General features: G+C 41.4%; 2 protein-coding genes across 10 annotated transcripts in view; one reads left to right on the top strand and one right to left on the bottom strand.

The window, feature by feature from the left end:
- MFSD10 (major facilitator superfamily domain containing 10) overlaps positions 1–21,518 on the top strand; it is a 32,857-nt gene extending 11,339 nt beyond the window's left edge. For 4 of the 9 annotated variants that reach the window (XM_026064659.1, XM_026064661.1, XM_026064657.1 and 1 more), the window contains 10 exons: positions 773–876; positions 1,913–2,071; positions 3,941–4,129; positions 8,741–8,849; positions 9,825–9,936; positions 11,398–11,506; positions 13,650–13,740; positions 15,509–15,556; positions 17,085–17,174; positions 18,712–18,818. In XM_026064659.1, the coding sequence (XP_025920444.1) occupies positions 773–876; positions 1,913–2,071; positions 3,941–4,129; positions 8,741–8,849; positions 9,825–9,936; positions 11,398–11,506; positions 13,650–13,740; positions 15,509–15,556; positions 17,085–17,174; positions 18,712–18,818 (1,118 nt within the window). Of the gene's footprint in view, positions 1–772; positions 877–1,912; positions 2,072–3,940; positions 4,130–8,740; positions 8,850–9,824; positions 9,937–11,397; positions 11,507–13,649; positions 13,741–15,508; positions 15,557–15,743; positions 16,699–16,759; positions 17,176–18,711 lie in introns of those variants that run through there. The other 5 variants (XM_026064656.1, XM_026064664.1, XM_026064663.1 and 2 more) reach the window with 3 other exon arrangements.
- Positions 20,059–25,814, bottom strand: part of ADD1 (adducin 1) — a 69,474-nt gene continuing 63,718 nt past the window's right edge. The window contains 2 exon segments of the mRNA XM_026064651.1: positions 20,059–22,280; positions 22,283–22,569. Coding sequence (XP_025920436.1) covers positions 22,224–22,280; positions 22,283–22,569 — 344 coding nt within the window. The 3' untranslated portion in view covers positions 20,059–22,223.

The following is a 25,814-nucleotide window of genomic DNA, read 5'->3' as shown; positions in this document are numbered from 1 at the left end:
CCTAGGCGTTCAGTATCAGTATTCTGCCACCCTTGAAGTTGATGGGAGCAGAACTTCTGGTCTGCTTTAATTAGCACTGATAGCTGAATGATCTGTATTGTATAACCCAGTTTTTCTTTAAAGAAAAACTGTGACAGCGAGGCATCTTTTTGCCTGCTTGTTTGATAGTATAATGCAAACTAACGAGTGTGTGAAGCTAGAAATGGCAAGAGAAAGAGGAATTAAAGATCACAGAAGTAGGAGGCAGATTTCAAAAGACTCTTGGAGTGCCTTACTAACAGCAGCGCTTATGTTCTTCCTCCCATGACAAGAAGGAAAGAGTAGCTAATTAAATGTGACAGATTCAGGTTCAAACAATCAAAAATTTGTTAAAAGAACTATGACTTTTAAAGACTGCATTATCTCCACATTGGGAACAGAAAATGTATGTCGTCAGTCAGGGAAACATTGGAGAATCTGCATGCCATTATAACCAGTGAGTTTGAAATTCCCTTCTCACTAACAAAGTGATCAGTGAGTCATCCGGCTTATCCATATTACTGTGGTCTGTCTGTGTATTTGTGCCCTCAATTAAGGAACAGTGCAAGATGTGTTTTGAGGGTAACTTGGTTTCAGAGACAAAACTGTTCTTTGCAGCAGGTGTTTAACATTTAATTGTGTATGTGTTTTAGGGACATGATGGAGAGCGATAGATCTAGAACATTTTGGCTGTCTTTGCTTTTAAAATGAATGCAGAAAGTCTAATGATCTCTCTCCTTTTTTTTTTTTTAAGGTCTGATTGGCTCAATCTTTTCCATCCTGCAGTTTTTCTCCTCTCCACTCACTGGTGCTGTGTCAGACTGCTTGGGGAGAAGGCCTGTCATCTTGATGACGGTGGTATGTGTCTTGCGTTGATTTTAGTCACACCATCTCAAGATGCAGTTAAAGGCACTGTGGCCTTGTCAGTAGCAAAAACAATTGGGAAATTTAAAGTTCTAGGTCTTTTTCTTGACAAGTCACTTGAATACATTTCCAATTCTGAGTGCTTAAACTTAGGTTCCCAGATACATAATTGTACTTTGAAGGCACCAAAATTCCTATTTGTTTCTGGAGTTTTTCCAAAAGCCCTTACCACTGTGTACAGGAGTCTGTCTTCAGACACRCCGTTTGCAAATGTTAAACTTAATCCCTGTATATTTTAGTTCCCCAAGTGCCTAATGAGGGCTGATCACTTCATGACCTGTTTTACAGAGCCTGGGGACTGTTGGTTGCAAAGTGCTATACAGCAGTGCAAGATGTATTTATTATGGAAATGAACATGCTCCAAGCAGTTTTCTGTGGTGTTAGTCCGAGGATGGGGTTCTAGAAGCAGTGCAGAGCGAGTATGTACATACATGGTGGATTTCAGCAACAAATGACATAGAAGTTCCTCTATCCTGTATGGTTGTTCAGTATGAATTGTATAAGGATGTGTGCTTATGACTTATTATGAAATTAAAGGGCCAGAACTGTGGATTCTTCTTATTTTGAACTTAAAATTTTTTTCATGTTGGGAACGAATGGAGCAGGATTTGCAAAAGCGTTCTAATGCCCAGGATTAATTTAACTCCTTTTCAACTACAGGCTTTCCTTGCTATTCTAACTTTATTAATATTTATATTGATTTATATTACTATATTAATATTTATATGATGTTTTTAGGGATTAATTTCTATGGATGTATTTCTGTTTCTTTATCACTGTCCCGTACTTGGTGCAGTACCAGTAAAAGTGTTTTCTGTTGCATGGCTTTTGGAGTAGCTGCTGAAAAAGCAAAAACAAACAAACAAAAAAACCCCCAACATCCTCCCCCGCAAATGTTTAGCTGGGAAATGTGGGAAAATAAGATCAATTTTGCTGTGCTTTATAAAAGAACCCTTTCTTGCTTCTGCAGATGGGTTTAATAGCATCGTATGCACTGTGGGCTGCCTCTAGGACTTTCGGCATTTTTCTTCTCTCCAGGATCATAGGTGGAATAAGCAAAGGGAATGTCAGCCTTTCCACAGCTATAATTGCTGACCTGCACTCTCCGAAGGCACGGAGCAAGGGCATGGTGAGTTATACATGTGGGGTATATGTTTGCCCAGCTTTTTATTAATTTCAGGTGCTCAAGATATCGTCCCTGATTAAGTGAAAACATGACTTGATACAATACCTTGCTTCTGAAAGGACGCCGGATCATTTTGCTGGTCAACTCTCAGACTTCATCTGCCAATGACTTTTACCTATAAGCAAAATGCAGAGGCCCTAGAGGTGGAAAAACTACTTGTAAAACTGTTATAACTGTTACTGCTGCTGCTAACTGTGTTCCTGATTATAACCGCTGAGGAAACTGAAAGATCTTTTATCTCAGAATGGCCCAATTTTGACAGCTGGCACCCAGTTATAGACACCTTCCCAAACTGTGTAAGTGCAGCAGCTTTGTAATGTGCCTTCTGCCATCCTAGGATGCTGCATTGCTTTCAGGGTCTGAGCTCAGCAGGTGAACGATGCGGCATTTGGCTGACTGAGCAGTGAGCAGTCAGAAAGGAGGAAGCTTCTGCCCTTTCCTCCTCTGAAAGGCAGTGGGCCAAGTGGAAGCATCCTGCAGGCTGAACTTTGCCTGTGGGTTGCCAGTTTGATTTTTTTCTTTTTTTTTTTCTTTTTTTTTTTAATTCCAAAAAACCTCTGGGGCCTAAACCTCCACTACCAGATTGTTATAAACCACTATGTGGAACAGTTGCTTCTAGGGAGAGGAAAGCTTTAGATTTCACAGTAACAGCTAATGAATTTTCCAAGCAATTTATTATAGCCTTGGTGAGACAAAACTTATTTTTATTTATGGATAGGCGTAGCCGTACAGCATTAGTAAATAAAATGGGTAAGGACATATTTTTAAGGCTTGGGAACAAGAAGCTTAGTACAGCATGGCTCACATACATATGGCTAAACTCTTTCTTCACTTCATTTCCCTCCTTGCAAAGCAGAGTGAGCATATCCACTCTGCTTTCTGGGAAGAGTCCTGATTGATGCTGTTTGAAGTAATGCCCCAGCACAGTCTGGGGAGAGAGCTAATTGGGGCAAGTAGAAACAGGGCTGGAGACCATGGGGTGAACATGCCCTGGTCTTGTTTAGTTTAGTACTATAGGTTTAGTAAAATAGACTCTGGGAAGCAGGATGATCATGTCCTGGGATGGCACATGTTTGGGACCTGCATGCGTGAATATGCATCTCTGAATGTCTCTTAAAGAAAATGAGCCAGATTCTGCACTGCTGTATTCTTAAATAATCTCACTGAGGATGAGTCAATCAGTGTTCTTTTTAGTTCCCATCCAGTGTGTGCAAATTCTGCCTCTTATATGCTGCTTTAATAGCGAGTTAATAAATTCTCTTTATTATCTGCACTAGCTTCAGGTTATTCTGGGAAACCTCTCAGCCTGTTTGTTCTGTCAGACATATATTTCTAGACACTGAAATTGCTAAAGCATTTTAGAGCTATAGACATCACTATGAATTCCTACCGTGGTGCTGTCCTCCCTTCTCCAAACAGCTTTACACTATAAAAACTTATCCTATGGCTGAAGGATCTTTAGAACTGCTGGCTGAGTAATCCCTGACATAAGAATCATTATTCCCCTCCCCAACTTCCTTTTGCTCATAATCACATGAGAAAGGAGGATCCCTGGATATCCCTTCACCATGTTACAGTTTGGTACTGCCACTTTCCCACCAAGGCGGTAATTAAAATGGGATAGTTATAAATTAGTTTTTCATACTTAATGCCCTTTGTTGTGCTCTCCTTACTTCCTCAGGGTGGCTACATTCTGTTTCCGGTTGCATTTCTTTAAGACAAGTGCCAGGAAATCCAAATTGTTTTAGAACTGAGCAACCTGAACAAACTGATGTCTAAAACTGCATGTTAATGTTCATTGTATCACTGCAGGCAATGATTGGTGTTGCTTTCTCCCTTGGTTTTACGCTGGGTCCCATGATTGGAGCTTACCTCGCCATGGAGGCAGAGAAAGGAGAAGTCTTCTTCCTTCGTTCAGCATTGTTAGCACTCACGTTTGCAGTGGCTGATTTAATTTTCATCTTCTTCCTGCTTCCAGAGACACTCCCCAAAGAAAAACGGGTAAATGAAACAACCTGAAGATCTGTGTTTCTTGCAAGCAGGGCCAGGATTTGAGAAATGTGGAAATACTAGAAGAAATGAGGAAGCAGTTGAGCCAATATCCCAGAAATTTAGCTTATTCTTGGGACTGGGTTTTAATACTCTATAAGCTGGTGGTTGTATGCAATGGTTGTATGACAATCCTACCTCCTAGCCCGATGTAACATAAGAAACGTATAACTAACACAGCTGCTTAATTGCTGCTTTTGGTGTGCTGGGTTTAAGTTTCTCAAAAACTAATGAGAAACTGGGAGGGAGAAGGTGAATTTTGAACTATGATCACAATTACTCCCCAGGGAGGAATGTCAGCCAGTCCGAAAAGTGCATGCATGAGAGAGTATGGACTTTCTTCCAATTAGCCAGTATATGTTAGAAATTTTCTTAAGTATTATCTTATCTTTTCTTTGCTTGACTAATTTGAACACTAATGTAGCAAATGACTCCAATCTCCAAGCTGTGCTGTCTTCAACACATACAGAATATCTACATCTGCTAAAATTCGGTGACTTTTGGGATTTGGGGGAAAACCATTCACTAGCATTGTGATTTTAATACTGTATGTTCGGACACTGTCCAAGAGGTATCTGAGAAAGTCTGTGGGAACAGTCTCCTTTGTAGTGTGGGAAAGACTATATTCATCCTAGGTAGCTGGTTGAAATGCTGCTGACTTGAGGTTTTTAGATGGGCTGGAAGTTTCCTATCATCCCTTGTTCCGAAGTAGCACTCTGCCATTGAAGCATGCTTGGTCTCTGGATGGCCAAACCCATTTGACACTGAGTATTCAGGAAGCTTTTGTGTGTGGTGTGCCTGCCCAGGCAAAGCTCTAGACCTGCCCTGAGTGTTTCCCGGCAGCCTGTCTCATGTGAAATTGGTTGCTCACATATCTTCCCAAGCACTACAATTAATTTTTATAGCTCTTTTGTTCGCCATCTGTTCCTCTTTCCTATTTGGCTGTTTCTAAACATGCCAAATAAAACAAAATTTTGTTCTTGGTTAGAGCTGCTCACTCTGTGGTGGTGACAACTTGCTGATGTAGGGAAGTACTGTAGAGTGAATTTATATTCTAAAAGTAATTCTCTTTGCTGTACAGGCTGTAGAAAGATAAAAGAAGGCTTCAGGATCTTTTAGGAATGTACAATGAACTCTTGAGAGTTATTCTGATAAACTAGTCCGTGTTACTCAATGTGATTGAGTTTTCATAAGAAAATGAGTACTTTGTCCCTGCTTTCTTGGGCTCTCTCTTTGTGCAGCAGTAGGTATTGTATGGGGTGGATTTATGACTCTCAAAGTCACGCAGCCAGGTCCCAGTCATGCAAAATACACAAGGTGTTTAATTGCTGATGAGACAGTGTTTTTTCTGGCCTCAGAGCTTCCTCTGATTGGTATCAGTGTTTAGTGCCTTTGTGCTGTTTCCTGTCAGTCTGCATCTGGGTAGTCACCCCATGTGATTTATGTGCTCTAAGGTATTTGCAATTGGCTGCTAGGCATCCTAGGCTGCTTTGCTCTTTTCATGAGTGCTTCCCCAGAGTTTCTGAGTGGGCAGGGAGCAGTTTTCATGGTGTCCGGAAGATGGGGGAAAGGCAGATATGCTGGCTGCCTTTCTGGAACTTGGCTGGGCTGAGCTGGAGCAGGTGTTCCTGGGGTAGGAATGGATGTGGTGGAAGGACAAAGCTGTAAAAAGAGGACAAATGGTAATGATAATCGGTAGAAGGATGTGCCAATGGGATCAGACATCTGTTTCCCTGATATATGCTGTGTTCTCATGATATCCTTGAGATGATATCACTCATCTTCCCATAGTGAGGAAATACTTTTTCACTGTGAGGGTGACAGAGCACTGTCACAGGTTGCCCAGAGAGGTTGTGGAGTCTCCTTCTCTAGAGATATTCAAAAGCCGCCTGGACGCGATCCTGTGCAATGTGCTGTAGGTGACCCTGCTTGAGCAGGGGGGTTGGACTAGATGATCTCCAGAGGTCCCTTCCAACCTCAGCGATTCTGTGATTCTGTGAGTAGGGAAGAGAAGTATTTCACATATTTTTGTGCGGGAATTAACTTGTGAAAAGGGGAAGGTAAAGGGGGACAGGAGGAGCAGGCCTGAGGTTTCATCCAAAGAGAACAGAGTTCTTCGCTATTCTTCTTCCCCTCTTTTTAATAATTCCCAAAGTTTCTCAGATGGAAAGTGACTGGAGATCTGTACCCTTCCACTGGCGGAGACACTGGTCTTATGTGTGAAGCAGCCCCTTGGGAGAAGGGAGGAACAGAAATGTCTCGAGAAGAATCTGTCTCTCTTAAGAGTTTTTGAGTCTCTGTCTATTTTTAGCTAAGCTAGTCATAGGCAAGGCTGGCTTGCTGGAAGGAGGGTCTTACAATGAGATTTTTGGTGTCTTATAGGGACTGTGTGTAGGGCTATGCAGTGTCATTAGCAAACTCATGGGAAAACAAGGCTTTTCCTCTATGCACACTAAATAGTGTATGATTTGGTGGCTAAGGCAATAGACTGGAGCTTGGAAGGCCCAGGCTGCATTCCTATTTGAACCAAAGCTGTGACCTGTAATATGTTATTAAGTCTCTTTGCGTCAGAGTAAAATAGGGTAAACAGTATTTAAAGGTACTATGAGGATATGGCTATTGTTTGAGGTGCTTGAAGTGATCATAAAGTAAAACTGAGCAACTTTCGAATAATAAATCAGAGGTATAGAGATTAAATACAGGTTAGAGATTGGCAATTTTGAACCTGCAAAGAAACTAAACTTCATATAGTTGGTGACATTCATGGAAACTGGCCATGTAGCTTTGTTATTTGGGAGTATTGAAACACTTTGGTCAGTTTAAAAACAAAGTTAGCAGTCAGTGGACGAAGTTGCTTCTAGACCCCTGTTTCTGGGGCAAAGATAGCAGTAGAAGATAATATAAATATAAATGAAACACAAATTCTCCAGACCAAACTAAAATCAGCCTTGTAGTACAAAACAGCTTGACACCCTGTCTGACATGGATAATAATTCAAAACATGTACACACTAAATAACTTTATTACTGGCAAACATTCTTGAAGAAACTTGCTTGTTATCAGGTTCCGTACACTGCCGTGCAAACACCGTCATGCCAACAGATGCAGGAACTGTGGATTGCTGCAAGTCAGCTTCAGGAAATCCTTTTACAGACCTCTTTAAAAGCACGAGGAAACTTCTTGGGAGTGTCTCTTTACCCTCTGCAATACGTGGGGTAGAAGAGGGAATAAATTCCCTGCCATATCCATTTGATCTGTGGATCAGCAGCTGTAGGACTTATACAGAAAGAGCATGGCATATTGAACTGATTGCTGTTGTGGGCTAATGGGCTCCAGAGCTTTACTGCTGGATGCTCAGGAGCTCTGACAATCAGAGCAAGACAGGGGTTGTGTTAATATCATTTTAAAGTTGGCTTTGTTTCCACTTTTTCTGAAATCCAGTCTGTATGAGTGCTCAGGCCATGCGCTAAAGACCAAGTTCCACTGATAATTTAGCTTTATAATCTCTGCCCTAAAAGGGGGGATAGCTCCCTCCCTCCCTCCTTCCCAGCCTTCCACTCTCCCTTCCTAACTGGGATGAGAGGGAAGTTCATCAGGTAAATCTGTGCAGCACTTTGAAGATGTGAAATGCTGAGTATGATTATTCAGGATTCTTGAGTCTGTTTTATCTCTTTCTGTGACTGTCATGTGAAGTGTCAGCCTTAACTCTCCTACTTTAAAAGGAATTGTTTCCTTAAGAGATTAGATACTATTTCTTCTTCAATTATTTTCTTTAATTTTCCACACCTTGGACTAAAAAATAAGTAACTTAAAAAATTAAATTCAGTTTAGATGAAAGAATAAGCATCCCCTAAGCACTATTTTGGTGGAATAAGCATCCCCTAAGCACTGTTTTGGTGAGGAGTAGGGAGAATTTCACTAGAATAATTAAGTTGAGATGCAAGAAGCACAAAGACTGGAAGTGCTGAAAAATAAATTTTTCCCTTTAAAAATTTTCCCTGGAGCTGAGCAGAATCTCTCTAAAAATGGTATTTTCCTTTGTTTCCCCAGGAGGTGTCACTGGCTGGTGAAAAGAACCACGAGTATCAAAGCAGACTGTTTCTTGTTACGCTGTAGATACTGTTCTCAGACCTGTGACACACAAGCAAATCCTCAGCTTCCCATCACATCGTAGGCAGATATGCCATTACTTATCCAATAAATATTCTTCAGACATGAGGGATGATGCATAAAGTTAACCAAATAAAGCCACCTTCAGTCTATTTCTGTGGAAAATGAACGTCCTCCCCTTTGTAACACAGTTTCATTACAGGGAAGAACCTGTTTTCTGTCCTCAGTGAAAGCTGCTAGCGATGTCCTACCTTCCAGTGATAGTGCTGGCGCCAGTTCTGTATTCAGAAAGTCTGGGATATTATTGGGGGTAATTCAGATCCCAATACCAGTTGTCTTGTTTCATCTCAGATAATTTGTTTAGGTATAGGAACTTTTTTGACTGTTACTGTCAATTCCATGCAGTAGTTATTACATCAGCTTTGAAACACACACATTTCTTTCTCTAATTAGGTCTCCTCTGTGACGTCCGGATTTCAGGCCGCAGTCGACTTGCTCAGTCCTTTGGCTTTATTTCAGTTCTCCGCAGTTACCCGAGGAAGGGATTCCCCTTCAGAGAAGAGTAAGTGTTAGCTGGCTTTTTGTATTATATTGTCTGTCTTTCCTGTACGTGGGGGTAGTTTCTAAGTGAAGTCTTTAGTCTGACCATTTCAGAAGCCGCACTCTGTTCGCTCTTTTTAAACCCACATTATTAACTTACAAATAGCGAACTGCAAGTTCCCTTGAACACTGGCCCTGTTAAGCCCAGAAGGTTTCGGAGACTAGTGTTTTGAGGATTTCTGATGTGCTACTTACTGTCTATCGCATTTTTTCTTCAGGCACTGGCTGCATCATGCAGTAGGCTGCAGTAAGTGAAGTGATCTGAAAAGGTAGATCAGGGCACGAGAAAGGAAGGTGCGAGTTTGCCGATCCAAGCTACAAACTAGGAAATTTCAGACTGGAATCTTATTTCTCACTTCAGGATTTGGAGAGGTGGGGTTTGAGCTGAGCATGTCTTTGTATGAAATTATTTAAGCCATAGAAAGTAAATCAGCATTTGCCAGGCACATCAACTAATCATTTAGTCCTCCTTACTGTTGCAACAGAGGAAAGCAATAATATTTGCCACTTTGGATAAAACCTGTTAAGCACTGCATTAGCAGAAAACCAAGCAAAATAATCTGTCACAGACCATAGGTGGCTCGGTGCAATATAGTCCTGAAAGTGACATTCCAAGGCATTAAATAGAATACAGGTATTCATTTTAAATATATACACATGCATCGTGAGACAGGTGACGATGTGAGTGTGAGGCAGAGGGACTAGATTGGGTGAATGGGAGGAGGGTGTCACAGGGACAAAGATCAATCTTTTTGGCCCTCCTCTCATCATAAGAGGGAGACTAGTGGGCAGAATCTCTTTTGTGGTGTGTCTGGTATGGTTATTTAAAATGAGCATCTGAAATAAGACCTTTTCCCTATATATATTTTTTCTTTGCTGTTATACTTTTTAGTGATGCTTGGAAAATACCACTTTTTTTTTTTTTTTTTTTTAATAGACCTTCAGAACCTCAAAATTCTGGGCCTGGCTTATTTCCTGTACCTCTTCCTGTTTTCCGGTCTGGAGTATACACTGAGTTTTCTAACTCACCAGAGATTCCAGTTCAGCAGGTATAGTGTGCATAGAAGATAAACGTTTTATACTTTCTCTAGGATGCTTTCCAGAAGATTGATTTAAGGCCTCATCATTTATTTTCAAGAGTAGCTTTAAGAGGTGAGTAATACTCAGTTAAAAAACACTGAGAAAGCAACTATTTTATTCGATTATAGATGGGCTTTGTAGGAAGAATTTAAGAAAAAATATGCACGCTTTCTAACACAAAAGGAAATATTCATTGAATATACAACTTCTAGTACTTAGAGAGAAAATCAATACACAGAGATTAAACTAAAGGACCTGAAAATATGTATAGCTGGGCTAGTGGTACTGATTGTCATAAAACCTTTTCTCTTCTTCCCTAGAAGAGTACTTCAGTATCAGAACAAATCTTGAAGCTCAAAAATGGCAAAGGACGGAGTGATAGTTGTGTGATTATATTTGCTCCTCAGAGTTCTGCCTTGCATGTGGTGTGCAGTCATTACATCATACAGTTTGATTTCCTTTAGCCAAACACTAGAGAAGTAGTAGAACAGAATTCATGAAAAATGGCTCAGCTTGAGGTATTTTTCCTGCCAGCTCATAGGAAGATTTCCAGCTGGGAACATGATCTTGCAGCTTGATTCCCTGTGTGTATCCTTTCCTTTGAGTAATTCTCGAGATTTTGTCTCATCTCTCCCAGTCTTTCATTACAGGGAGTTAAGCCATTATAGCAGCTTAACTAATATGTGTACATCAGGGGAAATGTCTTCTGCTGTGTTAAGCCTGCTTCTCTACARTTCTTCCAGGATAGCCGTGCGGTGGGACATACAGCTTTCTGCCACAGTGCAGGCTTTGTGACAAACGAGCTAGTTATGGAGGTGAGGAGTTTGAGTTGAGAAAATCCACGTAGTTTGGTAGTTAATAGGTGAAGGGGAGATTTGAAGGAATATTTAAGGATGCTGGCAGTGACAGGGCTGGCTTCCCAGTGCACACATCATCACCAGCATGCCAGGGCCACAGCCCATGTCGTGCCTTGGTGACCCTGATCAAGCTCTGCAGGAGTGGTGCCAACTCTTTTTTTTTTTTAATTCTCTTTTTTGATAATGCAAAACACTTGTTCCTTGGGAGCCAACAACTCCTGTGCATATGGCACCAACTGGCCGTGGCACAGGATAGTGTGTTGGCTCTTTGTGGGCTGCCATGGAAACAGCTAAATGACACAGTAGCAGTCTACAGATGAAGAGGTCTTTGCAATATTTGCCAGCACTCCTCCTACCATCTCAAAGTCAGACATCAAAGGTTTATCTTCTTGCTGTTTGCCTGCCACAGAAACTAGTGTCAGCATATATTAAGAATTTTGCACTGCTCATATGAGTATCTGAAAGCATTTTCTCTCTCTTGTTCAGGAAACGATCTAAACTGGACCTGTAAATCCCAGGGTGGAATGCTCTGTGCATGACTCTCTATAATTTGTGCTTTTGCCTCCCTTCTAGTATGCAGCAGGGCAAGATGTTTTTCTTTATTGGAATAACAATGGCTGTGATCCAGGGAGGCTATGCTCGTCGAATCAAGCCAGGAAATGAAATCAGAGCTGTAAAAAGGGTAAAAATAAATAAATAAATAATTGCATTCTTCTTTTCTTTCTCCCCCAAAATCTGGCATGTTAATTTTCAGTCCAAAGAGCTATGAAGGGTGCTTTGGGGCTGCAGCTGTACTTGTCAAATCAAAAGAAACTTCTATCTCATTTCATTCATCTAGCTAAATGGCTTCTCTAGACCCTGGTTGATGGGCATAGTGTCATTTAGCAATATAACCGAACTTCAGAATGTTAGAGCCATTTCCACTGTATCAGCTAAGATATTATTAGCCAATCTATGCTGCAGGGAATGAGAACTGAGYGTCTGTCTGTGCAAGTAAAGGGGGTAAAGTCCTATGAAGATTATGTTTTTGTTTTAATGATTTCTCTTGCAATACAGACATTGAAACTATTAAAACTGCTACAGAGCTGATCCCTTTCTGGCAAATTATTTTCAGGGACATCATTAGTCTGGCAACGTGTGCTTGACAGGCTTTCCCTAGACTATGTTTCGGTGGTGGGCAGGAAGAAACAGAATTCTTTAATTTGTGATTTCCAGTGGTACATGTAACAACAGCACGTACCAATATTCAGATAAAAGTTTCACGGACAGAAGTGTGCTTTTCTTTCTTTTGCTTGCCTCTTCACAGAGATGATGATACCACACAGAGATGACAGGGAACAGCTCCCTGCAGCTCCTAAAGCTCTGGGACAGGGAGATATGGTTGTCATATACATTTGTATGTAGAGCTAAAGAAAGCAGGTTCAAGTGTTTCTGAACTTCTTTTGTTGGCTGCTCAGTGATGGGTCTGCTTGGACTGTTAAAGCCATTAGAAATTTATTGCACATAATTTTCAGGCCAGTATGATTTCAATACATGACAGATTAGAAAGATTAACAAGCTCCACTGCATCCCAGTGACTTGACTCAGCTTTTCTTAAAAGTTACTTCTGCTGGTGAAACCATATGCACCCTGGTCCCTGGCAGGCGAAAGTTAATGATTCCCCTGCTGCGTCATGTACCGAGCATCGCCGTACGAATGAAAACAGATTCATGACTCCACTGCTGTGTTAGTGCTGCTCTATCCGCTGCATCGACTTCCTCCTCCTTCCCTGCCCGCTTGCTATGCTTGCTGTCACTGCACCACGGTTTAGGCAACCTGTGGCTCGCCCCACTAGCTTTTATACGCCTTCCTCTTTCCCGCACAGAGAAGCGCAGCTTCCTCAAAATACTCATTTAGTTTGGCTGGTCTAGGCCAATCACTGCTCGTAAACAGCCTCGTGCACAGTGCAGAAACCTGCTGGCCCTGGGGCACTCTTTATGTGACTGTATGTGGCTCGAGTGGCTTTTGTGGGAGTTTGTCCTTTTGTTGTAGCTACTCTGGCAACTTGTTTATGGATCTGGATCATATTATAAGCGTGGCCTCTCTTTAGCACAGTGATTACAGTAGTTCATTTGTAACCGAGTTTTCAAAATGAGACCATTGCGGGGAGTGGAATTAAAACTCTCTGTGAGATGCAGTGATCTTTTTCCTGTGAAAAATGTGTGCGCGAGGGAGAGATCACAGGGCAACTGGAGTCCAGGCACTCAGAAGAGAGAAAGAATGTTGTTTTTTCTTTTTGCCTTGGGATTTCAAATGCCATTCCCCTTCCTCCTCCCCCCCATTTTTTCTTCTTGGCTCCAGAACTATGGACTGTGAAAGCTCCAGAGGGGTTGACGTAGCCCTTAGAATCCATCAGTACTGGGGAAAAAAAGCAGAGGAGGCAGTTCTGCTGCACATAAGCTTTTTGATCTCTTTTACTAGCTGAGGAGGTAGAGAAATCTAGCTTTAGCTCCAGTTCACCATAGAACAAGAAAAAACAAAAACAGTAGATGATGTAGGAGAGGGAAATCTACAAAAAGCTTTTTTTTTTCCTCAGTTTAAATCAGTTGTGGGATAACTATAGCCTGTGTTATAGGTGACTGCAATCATGTGAAAATTAGCAAAAGAGAACAGACAGGTAGACTGTGCTGAAGTGTGGCAGATGCATTTGAAATGTCAGGGAGAAAGGGCTTTCTGCCTCCAACTTAAATGTAGGTCCTTCAGTAGAAGAAAACTGCCAGGTCACCTAGAGTTAGGCTTTTACAAGTATGACTTTGATATAATAGTGTGACTCATTCATTTTGCAGGCCATAATGTTGCTGATTCCAGCTTTCTTGTTAGTTGGATGGGCTGCAAACGTGACCATGCTGAGTGTTGGACTGTTGCTGTACTCTTTTGGTGAGCTATTCAAAAAGCACTGAAATATAAACGTAAATACATTTTCTTCATAGATTTGATCACTCCATTTAAGAGGATCTACTTTAATTTCAAACTGTAAGTAACAGAGGTTGACTTCTCTTTTTATAAAATCTGGGAGAAACAGTATCTGGGTTTTTTCCTGATGCTGTTTGTATCCCAGGAAGTTGCCATGGTGATATTTGGAAGCATTACCAGTGCTCTCGGTGGAGTTTTTGAGGGTTTTTTTTTTTCTTTTTTTTCCACCCCCCCATCAGACCTAGAAGCAAAATATTCACTGAATTGCCTAGCTTGGAAAACATGGAAAAAGCATTTCCTTACACTGCTCTAGTGCCTGCATTATTTCTTAGAGAACAGGCTGAAGAGAGCTGCATGATCTGAAGGTGAAGGCTGGAGTGTGTGTTCAGGCTGGGCAGGAGCGAGGGTACGCGAGTGTTGTCCTGTACCCGATGGCGCAGCGCTCTGCTGGCCGGACACTCTTCTGCCCTCTTGCATTGCAAGCTCCAAGCTCGAGGAGAGGGCAAAACTCTACCTATTATTTTTGAAGAGTGTAGATGGTTTTCAGACACACATAAATGTTTACATAAATAATCTGTCAGTTTAAGCCCTTATTCAGGGAAGCAATTATGAATGGGGTTGGATCCATCTATGATGGGGGGTGGGGGGGAAGTACTGAAGTACCTATTTGAAGAGTTTTCAGATATTCCCAATACTGCTAACTATTGTTAACAAGCTCCAAATGAGGCTAATGATCAAAGCAGGAGACTTCGCTTTTGGGTGGCAAGGTTTGATTTGAGAATAAATCGTAAAATAACCACAAAATGCATCTATTTAGTAGCTTGCTTGTCCAGGGACAGATGCATGTTTGACAAGTTTCAGCGTCTAGATCTTGTCTGTGGATTAGCTTCCCTCTGAAGCCCGCTCAAGTGATGAGCCTGGGGGCTGCATTTTGTCTGCCTCCACACTTCGGAGCTCGCAGCCTTGTCTTCCTAGGCTCCGTATCTGGGCAGAAGCCGCCAGCCCTTCCCTAGGAGGCTCTTTCCCTCTCGTCCCTGCCCCAGGGTGAGGGTGCCTGCAGTTAAGGCGACATGTCCATCGTTCCTACTCTCCAGTTGTCCTTTCCTTCCCAGAAGAGATTCTGCTTTGCATACTTAAAGCACTTCCTTCTTGGCAGAAAAGGTCCCTATTACAGTAAGAGGGCAGTGATTGTTGACAGCTCTTGGCTTTCTGTATTAAAAAATTTTGTAGCCTCTTCTTATTGGACTTAACTGTCTCATTTCCCGAGAGAGAATGTAGCCGCCTCTCCCACCCACAAGTACGGTAAAGCCATACGCCGTGGGGACACTGTGATCCCGTGTGCAGCCATTTTCCATTTGACATGTGAAAGATCCCCTTTCCTTACTCCACCTGACAAGACCACAGTGATCTGGAAAACTCCCAGTTAGTGGATCAGACTGTAACTCCGACCTACCCACCCCTTTCCCATGGGCTCACAAACGAGAGAGACTAATGTGAAACATCTGCTCAGAGCCTTCATGGCTCTGCACTTTGTGCAGGTTGGCTTTGAGGGGGTGTTTTTATTCTTGAACTGGCTTAAACCTTATGATTCATTGTTGGTACCATGCCCTAGAGCTCAGCATATTTCTCTGCAGTAGTAACTAGTTTGGTCTGCATGTTTTTCACTATTGCTCTCGTAACTGTTTCGAGCTTTCTGCTGTTCATTGACAGTTTCTTTTGTGGATTTTTCCAGCTGCTGCCATCGTTATCCCGTGTTTGTCAGCAGTGGTGTCAGGCTATGGTGAGTGGCTTACTTCTTGTTTTGAGGGGCAGTGCTTGGTTACGTATTATTGACTTGGTTCAAATACAGAATTGAACTCTAAGAAACAGGGAGCAGGGACTTCTGTGACTTAGGTCCACCTCAGGGCTGGAGGGTGCTCCAGTGACGCTGGCGGCTCTTCGTCTAAAAGGCCTATCTGCCCCTTCAGGTGCCTTAACAAGGACAGCAGAAACTGTTGAAGGACAAGGAACAGCTACTCCACTTGTGCATGCTGTGTCACCCTGAAGTGATAAGCGTGGTCTGCAGGAGTAAGACTAAAAGCCTAGAAAAGAGCCCTTCTGAGAACTTGTACCTTGTCCCTTTTCATAGTACAGCCAGCGATTAGTGAGTCTGGTTACCGTCAGAATGTGTCGCGCTGCGCTGCGCTGTGCTGTGGGAGAGACCACTGGGCGGGAATGGAAGCCATCTGTGTCGTGCTGGAGGGGTTACAGCCTTAAGACGTCCTACAGCCTGTGTACTCATTTCACAGACGGGAAGTGAGATGGGACTCCTGAGGGTGGGAAGACAGTATCCCAGCCCTGGGAAATCCAGGAGCATCCCACAAGGAAGAATAGGAAAAAGTAAAATTAACAGTACCTGTTTCTGAAAATTGTCAACACTTTGTAACAGATGATATCAGATCTAACAGCATCAGTTTGACAAATGCTCTGCTGATAGTGAACATCAGTATCATGCTTCAATTTTCTACTGTGTGACTTGGCTTGTTCCAGTGTGTTGAAGAACCTTGAAGCAACTTTATTTCTTTTATGATTAAAAGGATCATGAACAGCGGGCAAGGAATTAATGTCCTGAGCACAGGCCACCAGCAGCGCTGGGCAGGGAGTGGCTTGGTTTCTCTAAAGGAGACTGTAGCCATCTCTGCCAGCAGCGTTCTGATCCCCGGGAAAAGCCATGGGGTTGTGGCACGGGCTGTTAGGTAAACTTGTAAAGCACGTGTTGCTGTCTGGAAGACACAGGTCTTTAGCTGTGGTCCGCTATCAATCAAGGTTACCAGCACTATAATTGCTGACTGAAGGGAAAAAAAACAAGGCTCTTACTACTGAAGTGATTTTTACTTACTCTTATTTAACTTGCTTTTGTATTTTAACTATGGGTTTATTTATTTATTTGTATTTTAACTATTAACTATGCTTTTATATCTTTTGTGCACTTGTACCTTCTCAGCCAATCTGTAAAACTGCTTTAAAATCCAGCAAGGGAAGTATGGCTCTTGTGTAGAAGGCAAAGCTGTTCTTGTGGTGCGCTGCAACAGGCTGCTGGTAGACCAGCACTCTTGACAAGACCTGGCATTTTCTCAATGAAGCAAAAACACGTTTACGTTGGTGGAAGGGAGAAAGTGTTAACCTGAGCGGTGACTGTTAAATAGGAAGGAAGGGGAGATGCATGCAGGAAATAAGTCCGAAAGAACACCAAGGCTGCGACAGCTATCGCAATCCCCTCTCTGTACCCCAAACAAAACAGCCTGAGTAATGGCTCTCTGCTTGCGCAGGTGCTGCCAGCCAGAAAGGAAGAGTCATGGGTATTCTGAGGAGCCTGGGTGCCCTTGCCAGGGCCCTGGGACCCATCCTGTCTGCAACAGGTGAGTGAGTGAGCCCTTGTGGGGGCGCCCGCAGCCTGCGGGTGTGCGGAGGAAACCAGCACGGAAAACACAGCGTGTGTTCTAGAGCCAAAAAGCCGTCTTTGCAGAGGTGGGCACCCTTGAGAGCTGCACGGAAAGGGCAACAAAAAGCCTCGCTGATGAATTAAAGAAAACAAGTACAAGCAGAGAAAAATTACACAGAAGGTTTTGCCTGTCATTTTCCAGCAAGAGGATCAACCTGACCAAGCCCAGCATGTAGCTGTGCAGGTGGAGGAGCCCGGCGGGAGAGGGCATGATACCCCTCCTGGACTGGCCCCAGGGCACAGAGGGAGCCAGAGGGTGACCAAGAGCTGGTTCCTTTGCTGGGTTTATTTCTCCCTGGTTTGGGAAGTAACCAGTCTGCTGTGAGGGACCACCTCAGCGCCGGGGCTGGTGCTCGGTAAGCAAGAGGTGGTGAAACCAGGTCTCCTTTGCACCAGTGGTAAGCTAGTAACTGGTTCCCTCACAGCTCATGGAGCTGCACCCTGAGATGGTACAAATTAAGCAGGGGCAGCCCATAATGTGTATCTATCTATTTAAATGAGCAATACATTAAAAAGAATGCCTCTTCTGCATTAAAAGTACCAATATCCCACCGCTACACAGTACTACTTACGCTGCTGGAGCTCAGGGCGGTTAGTCTGCAGTGCAGTGCCTTGGTTAAGGCCAAGTCTAACCTCTCTGGCTAAGTGCAGGTACAGCCTTGTACTAGGTCTGGCCACCTCATTAAGAACCCATCCCCCAAACAGCATAACCTAAAGGGACAGACTGGAGAGGGGAAGCAGCTGCAGGGTGGTTCAGAGCTTAATGCTGACCTAATGTATAGCTTTGAGCAAAGCCAGACCCCGTTTCCTGACTGGGTCCAGCTGCTGACCAGCTGGCGCACTAAACAAACACCCTGTACCTCAGCTAGCGCTCCTGTAAACAGACTTTTCAAAAAGGAAAAAAATGAGTGCTAAGACGAAAATGTGTATTGCCACAGTGGCAAACCTACCCTGGTGTGCAGCACCTGTTTGACGTTTTCCTACCCACTTAGGCGTTAGATTCCTGTGTGCTTAACGTGAAGAGACAGATACCAACAACGTGAGCCCTGCAAGAGAAGCAGACAGCTAGCCCCAGGAGCAGCCATGCAGGGAAGTGGTAGGAGCAAAGAATTTAAGTTGCCTAGTGGTTAAAGCTGAATGAGTGAAACAAGGAGGTATATAGGAAATGTCCCTCCTTCTGTACTGGCAAGAATGAAAATATTTAAAATAACCATTTTTAACATGCTGTTTCCTTGGAAGCAAATTGTTATCTGCAAGACTATTAACCACTGCCTATTTATGACTTGCATGCAAGCAAGGAATTACAGGTGAAGAAGATTCAGCAGTTTCATGTGTACTGACACCTCTATTCTTATTTGTTACCAGTAAGTTGGTGAAAGTGATAGCTTTGAATGCCTGTCTAAATGCATGCAAGGACTAGAGTATTATATAACTAAAACTTGTTTCCTTTTCAGTTTATTGGCTGGCAGGGGCAGAGATTTGCTTCACCATCTGCAGCGCTTTCTTCCTGATCCCCTTCCTTTTACTTGGTTCTGTAAAACAGCAGCCAAAGGAGGAGTAAAGGGATGGGAAGTAATTACAGAACGGTTCCCAGTTTCCAGTGACCTCTACAGGACTTGATGCTTGCCCCTTGACTCTGCTAATCACGTTGGAATGAGGCTTGTGATCTTCTGGAAGGCCACAGTCAATGGCCACTTGCAGCGTCAACACGATGTTCGGATTTCTTACAGCTCTCCACAAGCAGTTCGGTTTACCACAGCCTCCCAGTTGGCTTGGCTAGTTTAGGAAATAGGGGGGGAAAAAAAAAGTGCTGCAGTTGAGTAAAGCATTAAGATCATCACACAAGGCTGGGCAAGCTGCGACTGGCATTGCAGCAACACTGTGCTGCACAACATGCCCCAGTTACAATACACTATCCGCCGCAAGGGCTTCAGCTGCTACTTACAGCCAAACTGTGGTGTACACAGTACTTGTCTTTGCTTGTCTCAGTCTGTCATTATCAAGAACCAGAGCAAAACACTGCCCCAAGCCTGTGTGCGGAGCGCTGTTTTGTCTGTTTTAACTAGCAGAGAACAAATCCACCGGAACTCTCTAAGAGTGAAGGGAAGTTTCTGTACAATGGTTATGAGGTTTGCACAAACTGTAAGTGGAGCAGGTAAAAGTTTTAATCAATTGCCTTAAAACATGACAATCAAAAACAAAAGAAACATACTACAGGCTTCCTGACCCTGACTGTTTTTAATATACAAATAAACTTTGAGAGATGTTTTACATTCCTAATACTGTATAGTATTTTCTTGATGCCCAAGCACTATTTTTTTTTGCATTACAAATAAACTGTTCCTGTGTACGGTGGCCTAGTCAGTTAACTGCAGTTAAGATAATATATCGATCTAAAAGGATGCTCACGATTTGGCTAACTCAACATGAGGTGCCAAAAGCCTCTGCGCAGGAGCCAACCAACAAGAGCAACATGGTGCTAAATCACAGGCAGCAGTAGCAAGCTGGGACAAGGGAAGGATCTCAGTGTGTGGTGACTGTTCACTCCTTCAGCTAAAGCTAAATGCTCCTGCTTTTCAATGGCTGGGTTCTGCCTGTTGCTTGGGGGGATGCTCTAGGAAGAAAGCCCAACAACGACCAATTGATTTTACTTACTTAGCAAGACTACACAGAATTAATCATTAATCAATCCATACATTAATTGATCATTCATTAAAAGCAAATGGAGCTAAGTCAAAGTTCAGGGCTACACCTGTAGAATAAAACTGTACATGAGTTTTGAAAGCAGAGGGGAAAAAGACCTTTTTTAAAGAGTTTTATTTGTGAGTAGAACTTAATGATACAAGAAAGAAAGAAAAATACAGGACTTGATTTTGCCCAAAGTGTGTAACCATACCATACATAACTACATTTTTAATTCTTTGTATTACAATATGAAAGAACAAACTACAAAATTAGAAATTAAAAATCATTGCATATGTGGTCAAGATAAATGGAAGGATTCCATTAATGAACTGAAACATATAGCAATTAGTAATTTAATTACGACCCTGGCAATAAAACACAATTTAGCAAAATAAGTATTGTATGCTTCCTAGTGTACAGAGGACATACAAGGTTAAAATACAAGCTCAAAGCCATTAGTGCCATGCAGTCCTTACTAAACATTACTGTTTAGGGGTCTCTCTTACACAGTGGTTTAACTGCTGCTTCTAGTTCCACCTACCTCTACCCATTCCAAAACAGGTGAAGTTCTCATGGTATTAATTAATTACTACCTCGAAACCTCTTTTCTCATTTGAAGCCCTACAGCTCTAACTGTCCTTTCAGCTCTTTCCCCTTCACTGTCAGAAACCAGTCCAAGGTATCAATACGTCTGAGGCCTAATGTAGGCCTTCCTAATCCATCCAACTGCTGAACCCTTCTGTTAGTCGATGCTTTCCACTGCATGAAGTGTAAGGCATTAGTTTTCTGCTGTTTTACCAATTGCAATGTTTAATATTGTCCTAAAAGGTTACATCCATATTCTGTCTTGTTAGAGACACTTATTGTGAGCCAAAAGTGTTTCCCTCTCCCATACAGGAGTTTTTAATGTTTTCTGCTGTTACAACCAGAAATGCGTGATACTTGAAATCTGAAACGGTAAAGAACTTTCTCCACCTTTGACTGGGATGAGTTATTTATGGTTTCTGGAGAATTCTTGCAGGCTTTACCTATCTGATCTTGAAACTACTTTAATGATTAGTGATAGACAAAAGCATGGCAATAACTGGAAAATGGCCAATTCAGTGGTGAAAGCGATTTTCTTTACCATGCTACATGTTAAACACACACTTATAGCAAACTCTGGAAATACATCTTAAAGTTTAGTTGGGATTTTAGTACTTCACTGCTAGCAACAAAATCAAGAAATACCAGTTTTTGTAAATGAAAACATTTAAAAAAAGTGTTAAATATTCAGTGTAATACATTTAAACTTTTATCATAGGAAGGAATAAACACAAAAGGCTGCAAAAAGGGTTTATATGCAAAAGGTTTGTATATGTACCCAAGGGATCTTAAGAAAAGGGTGAAACGCGTGCTAAGGCCCTAAGGCAACTGCCCATGCTTTACCTCACCAACTGAAAAGCTTCTGAAATACTTTAATACAGTTACTTTTTAACCTTTTCTAACAGCCAAATTAACCTGTGACGGATTTTCAGGGAGGCAAGGTTGTAAGACAGATTTCCCTTAAACTGCGTTTACTAGGAAAAAAAAAAAACAAAAACCACAGGCTCTTTCAATGCATGAGATGAGCAGAACACACCATCGCTATCAGTCCTCCCAGACAAAGTTAATTTCAAGTGCCAGCTATAACATAAAATAAAACAAAGTGAAAAAACATTTTCATTTTGTTACAATAGAAAGGGGGGAGAGAGAGGAAGGTAAAGCGTGGATAGTCTCAAAGCTTTACTATAACATGATCTGTAAGCACAAGTTTGCAGAAGCTTACATCTCAGGTCAAGAATACACTCCCTGCAAACACCACTGCAAAAGCATCCTCTCAGAAATTCAATATTCAATAGTGACTGACAGAACACTGAAAAAGAACACTTCTTGTGGTAAGCAGTTTGTGTTGTATTTTTAACTGTGAAAAATATTTTTATTCTTACCTAAAGCAGTGTGGGTTTTTAATTAAAGATAGTGATCCAATGCATTCTACATGGAAGTCATTTGTTTACAATTGTTTACAAAGTGGGGATCAGATCAGTGGTAGCTGCTGAAAACACAGGATTAGCACCTTTTTGCACATTGATTTCTGGTTATAATCTTAAACAATCAAGCCATAACTTGAGGGGCTGGTTGGATTACTTGTTGCATTCATTTACATAATAAGACAAAACACTCAGTACAATCTGGTACATTCTAGTGGTTAATGAATTTTAAAATATGACAGTGTTTCTGCAGTGTGTTTAGCCTTTAGGAGTCACTCTTCTTTTTGCTCTTCTTCAGGAAGGAAGGAGTGCGAAACTTCTTTTTCTTTTTCGATGGGGACTTTCCCGGAGATTCATCACTACCTGCATCAGCTGCTGTCCCTTCCTCAGCTGTTGGCGTTACCGGCTCTTCAGTGGGTTGGGACTGGGGTTCTTTATTTCCCACTGCAGGTGATTCAGTTTGGCTTTTGGGCAGATCCTCATCACATCTCCCTTCCTCCTTTCCCACGGGAGGGAAGCCGAGTGCTTCTGAAGGCTCATCAGGGGTGAGATCTGGGAGGGTTTGCTTGAAAGTTGCAGCATCACTGTCATCTTTGTAGGTCTGGTCCTGCTGTGTCTCTAATGGATGGATAGATAATGRCACAGTTAGTTTATGTATGTGTCCCTGGAACAAAGCAAGCGAAGCAAGTTGATGGTGAGTGCTCTGTATAAAAAAAACTAATATATTTACTTTGCATAAAGCCTTTGGAATAGGTCTGTTCTCCTCTCRCTTTGGGCACAGAGATATAAACAGGATATTCCAGAATTTTGTTTGTTTTTAAGCTTCTTACCACAGAACAGATATGGCTGAATTTGATCGTGTGGGTGTAAACCAGGAATAAAATCACTATTTAGACTTTTCTCATGTTTTAGCTGTAACATTTGCAAATAACATGAGGTTTTAGTACAGTAAAAAGGAATTAAACTTAGTTTTTGTTAGCATTGAAGAGAATGGCAATAAATTCAGCATTTTTCCTAACTTGGTGGGTAAAACTGATTGCTGGTTTGTAGTGATCTGAGATACGGAAATCCATTAATTTCCAGGCTGTTGGCCTGCCGATTTTAATTGCAATATTTGGATTCATTTCGTTCCTCCATGAGATCTAACAGAGGTAGCTTCAGAATATGATTTCCTATCACAAAGGCTTCACTTCATTTTGCAAGATACACGAGAATATAAGATTTTACTTAGAAGAATCCATACATGTAGTTTATCAAATTAAATGAGCTCAGCAGGTTATTCAGTAAGTTTTGGGTTTTATCTTTTGTTTGTTTTTTTAAAAACATATGCAATGTCTAACACCAACACTTACCCCTGTATAAGGAGGGTCACTAAGGCAAAGAAATCTTGCGATGGCTTTTTGTCCAGAGGTGAACTTTACCACTACTCTCTGAATTGTAACACTTTTCCCATTCACCCCTAAACTTTAGAGATGTTCTGTTTAAAGCTTTTCTGGGTTCGTATGTAGTTAACAAGCACTTTTAAAAAATTCCTTGTTTTTCATCACTGCACTGAAGTTAGAAATACCCTGTTAGCTGTGTCAAATACATTTCTGTTGCTGTTACAGAAGGCGGAATCTAGAACAAAATCCAGGCCATACTCATTTGTAAGGCACAGAAGAGAGGCAACATCTTTTTCTTTTTAAAGCTAAAAACTTGTTAGAGYGAGTTGGGCAGCATTTATGTCAACTTCAAGAACACTGAAGGTTTCACAAGAATTTACAGAAAATGCTTGATACATTCCCATTTTTCCTATGGAAAAGACATTTAGCGTCCTTTTAGTTTCTGCCAGATGGGATTAATAAACTTCTAATATATCTTACAGGACTGTTCGGTGAATATCTGCTAGGAAACTAACATATTTTGCTTGGAGCACTATGAACTTCTAGTATGTTAAATAAGCAAACACGCTAGTATTCAGCGCCAAACACTCAGAATGCACAAGTTAGAAGTTTAAAAGTTAAAATGCAGACAGAATTTAAAACAGAGTAAAAGAGAATGCAATTACGTACGCTACAAGCTGTCTCCTGAAGCTCTAGTTTAACCCGTGTATGTAGTAACACACACAGATGCACGTACGTGATTTGTAAGAAGCATCTCCTACAATTCTTCACTACTGCTTTTTTAAGTTTCGCTTCTTCAGGAATTAACTGAAAGCATTAACTGGTGTGATGTTTAAGAACAGGCACCATATTTGTTTATCAGTTTTGATTTTTTTTTCCGCTTCTTTTAAACAAAGGTTAAAATGGGGGAATTGAAAATTCTTAAAATTAAAGAATAGGAAGCTACTGGAATTTAAATAGCATTTGCCAGCTGGCCTAAGAATTACATAAAGTATTTTATTAACTCATTTATCTAGAACCGCTATCCTTTCCAGTTTGTAGAATAACCATCACCTTTACGAAACAGATTAAAACTAACCTGGAGTGAAACAAACAGCTTACTTAGCTCACTACAGATAACACTGCACCCGAATTGGGAAGCTCTACAAACTCCACATTAGATAAAGAAAACATTCAATATGTGAGAGGCTTACTATTTTGCTTGAGGGATTCCAGTAACCTAGCCAGGAAGGTTTCAAAATATATCTTGCTGCACAACCTATGTACAATGTAAGAACTCAACAATACCTCAAAGTTTCAAAAGGTTTTGGTACAATAAGTATGTCTACATCCACGCTTTCCCTTTATATACATCCACTGTGGCATAAGAGAGTTTTGAAAATATCAGTGATGCTTGTATTTACAATTCACATTATTTATGAAAATAAAGTATTTTTTTTTCCCAACACAAACAAATGTAGACGCACGCATACAAGCTATGCTATAACTGAGTTAACACAAAACACTTTCCTGATTTCAGCTACACTARAATAGCAAAAACTTGAGAGGTGACTCTATACAGAGAACACCATCATTCAACAGAATTCCTGCCAGTAAAAGCTGTCGTGCCATTAACTCCCAGTTACTCTAGCGTATAAAATAAACTTCATATGTTTGTCCTGAAAAACTTACACAACTAGAAGAGCTCGGAGAACACAATTATCTGAATTTTCAATTTAAGAGAATTTAGAAAYTTATTAGTAATGTCACAGTTGTCTAGGACGTAGTTTTGACTTTCATATCTAAGACAAATACAAAACACTGACTTTCGGATAGAACAGGACATAAAAATGGAGGGAGCCAAACAGATTACTTAAGAGTATAATCTGATGTAGCCCTGCAGATCTAGCTGAAGCAGCTGTAGAAGTTCCTGCCACCAACTACTTACTGTTATTCCTCAGTTGAAATTTGAATTCCCCTGCAGCTGACATATATGTTTATATATATATATATATATATATAAAAACATATAACATGAGTAGTTCCATCCCCACTTCGGCGCAGAAGTCAGCTGGATTAGTTTAACACACCGGGGTAACACTTCTGCACTGAAATAGATTAGGAACTCTGTAACGTTTCATTACCAGGTCTAAGTTGTGCAGGCAGCAGCAAACTGTTGCGGCAGTAACTCCCAAAACTGTTTTAGCTATGTCTGCAAGACAAATCCAGACTATTCCTTTTTAAACTATGAGGAGTCAGAGACACAAATATGGAGACGCACAATGTCACTTTGACAGTCTCTCGTAAAAGGAGAGTGCATTTTAATGTAAATCTCTATGACTAACTAGAATTTCAGGAAATCAACAACTAAAGAAATCAGTGTCTCAACTGAAAAGAGCCTGCTTTAAATGCAAAACAAAAAAACAACAAAAAAACTTAGTAAACAAAAATGCAAGAGCGAAGCAAAGCACGTAAGCAGGTCAGAGTATGGAATGATACTTA

This window comes from Apteryx rowi, unplaced genomic scaffold (assembly GCF_003343035.1).
Source record: "Apteryx rowi isolate R43461 unplaced genomic scaffold, aptRow1 scaffold_22, whole genome shotgun sequence".
Classification (NCBI taxonomy): domain Eukaryota; kingdom Metazoa; phylum Chordata; class Aves; order Apterygiformes; family Apterygidae; genus Apteryx; species Apteryx rowi.
The sequence above is the reverse complement of the archived record's forward strand: the minus strand, read 5'-3'. Positions and strand labels throughout refer to the sequence as shown.